The 8,839-nt window shown below is 42.9% G+C and overlaps 1 protein-coding gene across 4 annotated transcripts in view; it reads right to left on the bottom strand.

Moving 5' to 3' along the window:
- The window catches only part of LOC143286891 (acetylcholine receptor subunit alpha-like), a 16,050-nt gene extending 7,211 nt beyond the window's left edge, over nucleotides 1–8,839 (bottom strand). The window contains exons 1-3 of one of the 4 annotated variants that reach the window (XM_076594809.1): nucleotides 8,751–8,839; nucleotides 4,582–4,648; nucleotides 707–891 (exon numbers count right to left, since the gene is read on the bottom strand). In XM_076594809.1, coding sequence (XP_076450924.1) covers nucleotides 707–891; nucleotides 4,582–4,624 — 228 coding nt within the window. In that variant the 5' untranslated portion in view covers nucleotides 4,625–4,648; nucleotides 8,751–8,839. Of the gene's footprint in view, nucleotides 1–706; nucleotides 892–4,581; nucleotides 4,649–6,406; nucleotides 6,423–7,301; nucleotides 7,321–7,612; nucleotides 7,632–8,750 lie in introns of those variants that run through there. The other 3 variants (XM_076594810.1, XM_076594811.1, XM_076594812.1) reach the window with 3 other exon arrangements.

The following is an 8,839-nucleotide window of genomic DNA, read 5'->3' on the forward strand; positions in this document are numbered from 1 at the left end:
AAACCCACTCACCACAACAAACCCCCCTCACCACAACAAAACCCCACTCACCACAACAAAACCCTACCCACCACAACAAAACCCACCCACCACAACAAAACCCCACTCACCACAACAAAACCCCACTCACCACAACAAAACCCCACTCACCACAACAAAACCCTACCCACCACAACAAACCCCACCCACCACAACAACCCCACTCACCACAACAAAACCCCATTCACCACAACAAAACCCCACTCACCACAACAAAACCCTACCCACCACAACAAACCCCACCCACCACAACAACCCCACTCACCACAACAAAACCCCACCCACCACAACAAACCCCACCCACCACAACAAACCCCCCTCACCACAACAAAACCCTACCCACCACAACAAAACCCTACCCACCACCACAAAACCGACCCACCACAACAAAACCCCACTCACCACAACAAAACCCTACCCACCACAACAAAACCCCTTTCACCACAACAAAACCCCACTCACCACAACAAAACCTCACCCACCACAACAAACCCCACTCACCACAAGAAAACCCCATTCGCCACATCCAAAATCCCACTCATTACACCAAAACCTCACCACATTGAAAATACCCACTCACCACCTGTAAACACACACACACATACACGCACACACACGCGCGCGCGCGCGCACGCACACACGCACGCACGCACGCACGCACACTCACCAAGTCAGTGACGGTGAGGAGGGAGAAAGATATGTTGACGTTGACAGCGCTTTCGGGGTAAGGTGGCGGTGGGTTGTCTTTGTTGCGGGCATCCCTAATCTCCTGCATCACCTGCGAGTGGAACTGGTGCTGAAGTTGCTGCTTCCTGTCACGGCGCTGACCATGAGTGCTCCCCAGCAATATCACTGTATGACGTAAAACAATGATGACGATGACAACGACGATGAGGACGACGATACCTTTCCCACACCTCGCCACACCCACACACAAATCGACCACAGCACATCCAACACACCATATCCACCACACACCACTTCGCCACACCACATAGCACCATTCTGCTACACCACGGAACACCTTTTCATGTTACTTCCACCGCATGGCACAACATCCAACACACCACATCCACCACACAACATCCAACACACCACATCAAAAAGACCACATCAAACACACACCACTTCGTCACCACATAGCACCACTTCCGCTACACCACAGAACACCTTATCATATTACTTCCACTACATGACACAAGATCCACCACACCATATCCACCACACCACATCCACCACACCACATCCAACACACTACATCTACCACACCACATCCAACACACCACAACCAACACACCACATACAACACACCACACCCAACACACCATATATACCACACCACATCCAACACACCATATCCACCACACCACATCCAACACACTATATCCACCACACCATATCCAACACACCACATCCAACACACCACATCCAACACACCACATCCAGCACACCACATCCAACACACACCACATAGCACCACTTACGCTACATCACAGAACACCTTATCATGTTACTTCCACTACATGGCACAACATCCAATACACCATATCCAACACACCACATCCAACACACAACATCCAACACACCACATCCAACACACCACATCCAATACACACCACTTCCCCTACACCACACAACACCTCATCACATTACTTCCGCTGCATGGCACAACATCCACCACACCACACCCAACACACACCACAACCACCACACCATATCCAACACATCACATCTAACACACCATATCCAACACACCACATCCAACACACTACATCCAACACACCACATAAAACACACCACATCCACCACACCATATCCAACACACGACATAACACCACTTCTGCTACACCACAGAACACCTTACCTCTACTACATGATACAACATACAACACTCCATATCAACACACCACATCCACCACACCACATCCAACACACCACACCCAACACACCACATCCAACACACCACATCCACCACACCACATCCACCACACCACATCCAACAAACCACATCCACCACACCACATCCACCACACCACATCCAACAAACCACATCCACCACACCACATCCAACACACCACATCCACCACACCACATCCAACACACCATATCCAACACACCACATCCAACACACACCACATCCAACACACCACATCCAACACACACCACATCCAACACACACCACATCCAACACACCACATCCAACACACCACATCCAACACACCACTTCTGCTACACCACACAACACCTTATCATATTACCTCTACTACATGACACAACATACAACACTCCACATCCAACACACCATATCCAACACACCACATCCAACACACCACATCCACCACACCACATCAAACACACACCACTTGGTCACCACACAACATCTTCTTAATACACCACATCCACTACACAACACAACCTCCAACACACCACGTTCATCCACCACACAACATCTAACACACTCCATTCACACCACCACACAGCATCCAGTACACCACACAAAAATCCCAACACACAACATCCACCACATAACACCACTTCTGCTACACCACACAACATCTTATCATATTACCATGACACAAATCCAACACACCACATCCAACAACATCAAACACATCACATCAAACACACCACCGACCACATCCACTTCACGACACAAGACCTCATCACACCACATCTACCACACGACACCACATCCAACACACCACATCTACTAAACCACATCCATCATACAACATCCGCTATACCACTTCAACTACACAACAACCGCTACATTACACAACATCCAACAAACCACATCCACTACACCACACAACACCCACTACACTACACAACATCCACTAAACCACACAACATCCAACACACCACATCCGCTACAGCTTACAGTATCCCACATACCACATCCACTACACCACACAACATCCACTACACTACACAACATTCACTACACTATACAACATCCAGTACACCACACAACATCCACTACACAACATCCACTACATTACACAACATCCAGTACACTATATCCACTACACCACACAACATCCACTACATTACACAACATCCAGTACACCATATCCACTACACCACACAACATCCACTACAATACACAACATCCACTACACTACACAACATCCACTACACCATATCCACTACACCACACAACATCCAACATACCACATCCACTACACCACACAACATCCACTACATTACACAACATCCACTACACTACACAACATCCACTACATTACACAACATCCACTACACTACACAACATCCACTACATTACACAACATCCACTACACCATATCCACTACACCACACAACATCCAACATACCACATCCACTACACCACACAACATCCACTAAATTAAACAACATCCAGTACACCATATCCACTACATGACACAACATCCACTACACCACACAACATCCACTGCACCACACAACATCTAATACACCACATCCACTACACTACACAACATCCAGTACACCATATCTACTACACCACACAATATCCAACATACCATATCCACTACACCACAGAACATCCACTACACTACACAACATCCACTACATTACACAACATCCAGTACACCATATCTACTACACCACACAACATCCAACACACCAAGTCCACTACACCACACAACATCCAACACACCATATCCACTACACCATACAACATCCATTACACTACACAACATCCACTACATTACATAACATCCACTACGCCATGTCCACTACACCACACAACATCCAATATACCACATCCACTACACCACACAACATCCACTACACTACACAACATCCACTACATTACACAACATCCACTACACCATATCCACTACACCACACAACATCCACCACACCATGTCCACTACATCACACAACATCCACTACACTACACAACATCCACTACATTACACAATATCCACTACACCATATCCACTACACCACACAACATCCACAACACTACACAACATCCACTACATTACACAACATCCAATACACCACATCCACTACACCACACAACATCCAATACACCACATCCACTATACTACACAACATCCACTACACTACACAACATCTAGTACACCACATCCACTACACCACACAACATCCAATACACCATATCCACTACACCACACAACATCCAACACACCACATCCACTACACCTCACAACATCCAATACACCACACTCACTACACCACACAACATCCAATACACCACACTCACTACACCACACAACATTTTAAACCCCTCGTTCACTCCATCACACAACATTTAACACACTCCATTCACTACAGCCCACAGCATCTAAGACACAACATCCACTACACAACGCAACCTCCAACACACCACGTTCATCCACCACACAACATCTAACACACACCATTCACAAAACCACACAGCATCCAGTACACTACACAAAAACCCAACACACAACAATCCACCACACAACAACACCACACCACACTCACTACAGCACACCCATTGAACAACAGCACATTCATTACACCATAATCACAACTGTAACTTTCCTGCAACCAAGAGAAGCACGGTGACAGATATCCTGACGTCCATTGTAGCTCCGATGAAGTTGTCTTACTGGAACAACAACAGCAACAACAACAACAACAACAACAACACACACACACACACACACACACACACACACACACACACACACACACACACACACAAACACACACGCACACACACACACACACACACACACACACACACACACACACACACATGTTTAAAAAATGATCAGATAAGCCAACTAACGCATCCACGCGAGCTTCTGTGAATGCGTGCGTGTGTGTGTGTGTGTGCGTGCGTGCGTGCGTGTGTGTGTGTGTGTGTGTGTGTGTTGTGTGCACTCGCGCTCGGTTGTTTGTTTCTTTCTTTTTCACAAACTTAAAATCTCAAAAAAGATTCTTGAATCCAATTATTTGCCGAAAATTTTTCTCCGCGTACCAATTAAATCAATGTCTTTTTTTACAGTTTAATTTTGAATTAATTGGACACGGAGAAATTTCATTTTAGATTTGAAACATATTTCACGTCCTCTCAAAAAGAATCCCGGTAGTCTGTAGGGATGGTAGCCATTATGAAAGAGAATCAAGTGCGTGTTTTTGTTGTTGTTGTTGTTTCTACAGGAAATTCAAAAGGAGGAGGAATTTTGTTTAATGTCCCGTCACACATATCGGTGATTGAAGACATTTTGTTAAAGTATTTATGAATACATCTGAGTATTATCGGTTAGAAGGGGTGGGAGATGTGGATGAATGGAGGGTTGGGAGAAACTGGGCAAATGAGGGTAAAAGTGTGGGTGAAATTTGGAAAAAAAAACAAATAAACAAAAAAAAAAAAAAAAAAAAAACAACTCTAAATACAGTTACAGGAAATTACTTAAAGGACTTCGTAAAAGAGAAGTCGTTAAACTGACAAGCGAAACAACTGATAATGAATGCAAAAAGTCAAAAACATCAACGTTCTCAGTCACTTGTGAAGACACACTTTCAAATTCAACAGAAATAAATTCAATATGTCAGGATTACCCTTAAAATGTTTATTTTCATATTTGACGTCATGTATGCTTGTCATTTTCCTTAAAGATATCTGAATCCATAACACGATGTCATGACCATATTATGCTAGCTTGGTAGAAGATGAAATATATGTGTGTAAATCATAAAGCGTAATGTTCACTGATAGTGAAGAAGAAAAAAACGGAACCCTGCAGGATTCCCATATTTATAGACCTAGAGATTGACACAGTTACTCCCACTTTCGCTAATATATGTCTTCAACTTAAAAAGGGATTTAACATAGTCATAAATTTGTCCAGACAGACCAATTTGTTTCAGCTTATAAAACAGTGTGTTATGCCACACTCGGTCATAAGCTTTAGTAGGATTGAAGAAGGAAATAAAGATAATTTTTCGCTTGCAAAGCTTTTTTTTAAATTTCTATAGTGAAACATGTCAAATGATCAGTGACAGATCTTCCTTTCCGAAGTCCAGTTTGAGCTGACGGAATTACTTTATTCTTGTCACAGTTATATACCCTCTAATATTTACAATTTTTTTCAGGACTTTCCAAACGTGATAGGTTACTTCAATGAGCCTATAGCTCGAAGCTTCGTTCGAGGTTTACCATGAATTGGCACAGCAGTTACCTTTGAAGTTTTCCATACCGGCATCAGGAGTCTGTCAACATTCCCAGCACTTTTGAAATATGAAATATATGTATGCAATGTCATCCAGTTCCCCTGAAATGGTTAAACATGGTGTAAGACACTCTATCCATACAAGCAGACACAGTTTGGTTGCTAAACGAATGAATGGCATTCTTTACCTCCTGTGAAGATATCGCTGAGTTAATAGTATTATCATTTTGTTGGGTCGGATCTCTATCTTGATCAGTAGGTTCTTCTTCCTGTCTTTTGTCCACACTACCTGTTTAAAAAAATTAAATTAAATTAAAACATGCAAACGAATTATTCGGTCATCTCTTGAGGGCACAGAAATTCTTTATCCTTCGTTTGGATAGGGTTGTCTAGCAGTTCAATGCCCGATTTTATTTCTTTTATTTTGGCACTTTTTTTTCCTCATATCCTCATGGTTACATACTTCATTCAAACAGAACTGTGACCAGTATTGCTTTATTTTCTTGCGTTATGACTCTTCGCCTTGATTTTTGTGAAGCACATGTCTACGTGAGTAGCTTCTTTTATATCAATTCATGTATTTTCTACGTCTTTACTAAGTTAGGTAAGCTAATTTCGTTCTTTAACAGCCGCCACGCATGCATTATTCCACCAAACATTTTTTTTTTTAAGTGTCACTCTTTTTTGAAACTTTGCTGGAACATTGATACTTTGTTGACTTTTAAGTACCAGATTTGAAGGATTATTTTTTCAAGAATAAAGTGTCACTCCTTTTTGAAACTTTGTTGGAACAGTGATACTTTGTTGGCTATTAAATACCAGATTTGAAGAATTAAAGTCGCAAAGGTACAGATGTCATGTTTTATAGTAGGCCTACCTCCTGTAAAAAATACGCCCTATTCAGTCGTCCTACGCCTTACAGTTTCAGGACTCAAGTTGTACAGTTGTCCCATGTCTTACACAGACCTACCTACCTGCTGTAAAGGGTACAAGATGCCCAGTCGTTCCATGTCTTACAGTAGATATACCTGCTGTAAAGGGTACACCCTACAAAATCGCCCTATGCTTTACAGTTTAACTCACTCAGTACGGCCAGTCCTCTCTTCTCCTCTACACAGATCCCTCGGATGTCCAGTGGGTGTCTGAATGACCCAACCTTTAGCTTCCGTCGTCAGAACTGTGGTATTCTTTGTCAACATTCACCTCTTCAGTATAAGAGCGTTCCGCTTGCAATATTTTGATGATGGTAATTGGGATGAAACGCTGTTAACGTCGTCTCTTTCGCCGTTCGTATGGAGAGAGTTAAGGACACAAGTTGTGCAGTTGTCCGACCTTCCTTCCTGCTGTAAAGGATATAAGATGTCCAGTTGTTCTATGTCTTCCAGAAGACCTACCTGCTGTAAAGGATACAAGATGTCCAGTTCTTCTATGTCTTCCAGAAGACCTACCTGCTGTAAAGGATATAAGATGTCCAGTTGTTCTATGTCTTACTGTAAACCTACCTGCTGTAAAGGATACAAGACGTCCAGTTGTTCTATGTCTTACTGTAGACCTACCTGCTGTAAAGGATACAAGATGTCCAGTTCTTCTATGTCTTCCAGAAGACCTACCTGCTGTAAAGGATACAAGATGTCCAGTTGTTCTATGTCTTACTGTAGACCTACCTGCTGCAAAGAATATAAGATGGCGAGTCATCCTTTGTCTTACTGTAGACCTGCCTGCTGTAAAAGATACAAGATGTCCAGTTGTTCTATGTCTTACTGTAGACCTACCTGCTGTAAAGGATACAAGATGTCCAGTTGTTCTATGTCTTACTGTAGACCTACCTGCTGTAAAGGATACAAGATGTCCAGTTGTTCTATGTCTTACTGTAGACCTACCTTCTGTAAAGGATACAAGATGTCTAGTCATTCTGTGTCTTATTGTAGACCAACCTTAGTAAAGGATATAAGATGTCCAATCGTTCTATGTCTTACTGTAGACCTACCTGCTGTAAAGGATATAAGATGTCCAGTTGTTCTATGTCTTCCAGAAGACCTACCGGCTGTAAAGGATATAAGATGTCCAGTCGTTCTATGTCTTACTGTAGACCTACCTGCTGTAAAGGATACAAGACGTCCAGTTGTTCTATGTCTTAATGTAGACCTACCTGCTGTAAAGGATATAAGATGTCCAGTCATCCTATGTCTTACTGTAGACCTACCTGCTGTAAAAGATACAAGACGCCCAGTTGTTCTATGTCTTACTGTAGACCTACCATCTGTAAAGGATACAAGATGTCCAGTCGTTCTATATTTTACTGTAGACCTACCTGCTGTAAAGGATACAAGATGTCTAGTCGTTCTATGTCTTACTGTACACTAACCTTCTGTAAAGGATACAAGTTGTCCAGTTGTTCTATGTCTTACTGTAGACCTACCTGCTGTAAAGGATACAAGTTGTCCTGTTGTTCTATGTCTTACTGAAGACCTACCTGCTGTAAAGGATACAAGATGTCCAGTCTAGTCATTCTATGTCTTACTGTAGACCTACCTGCTGTAAAGGATACAAGGTGCTCAGTCGTCCTGTGTCTCAAAGCGTCCGCTCTCTCACTGATCGCGAGTTCTGTCTGTTCCCAGACA

This window comes from Babylonia areolata, chromosome 10 (genome assembly GCF_041734735.1).
Source record: "Babylonia areolata isolate BAREFJ2019XMU chromosome 10, ASM4173473v1, whole genome shotgun sequence".
In the NCBI taxonomy this organism is placed as follows: domain Eukaryota; kingdom Metazoa; phylum Mollusca; class Gastropoda; order Neogastropoda; family Buccinidae; genus Babylonia; species Babylonia areolata.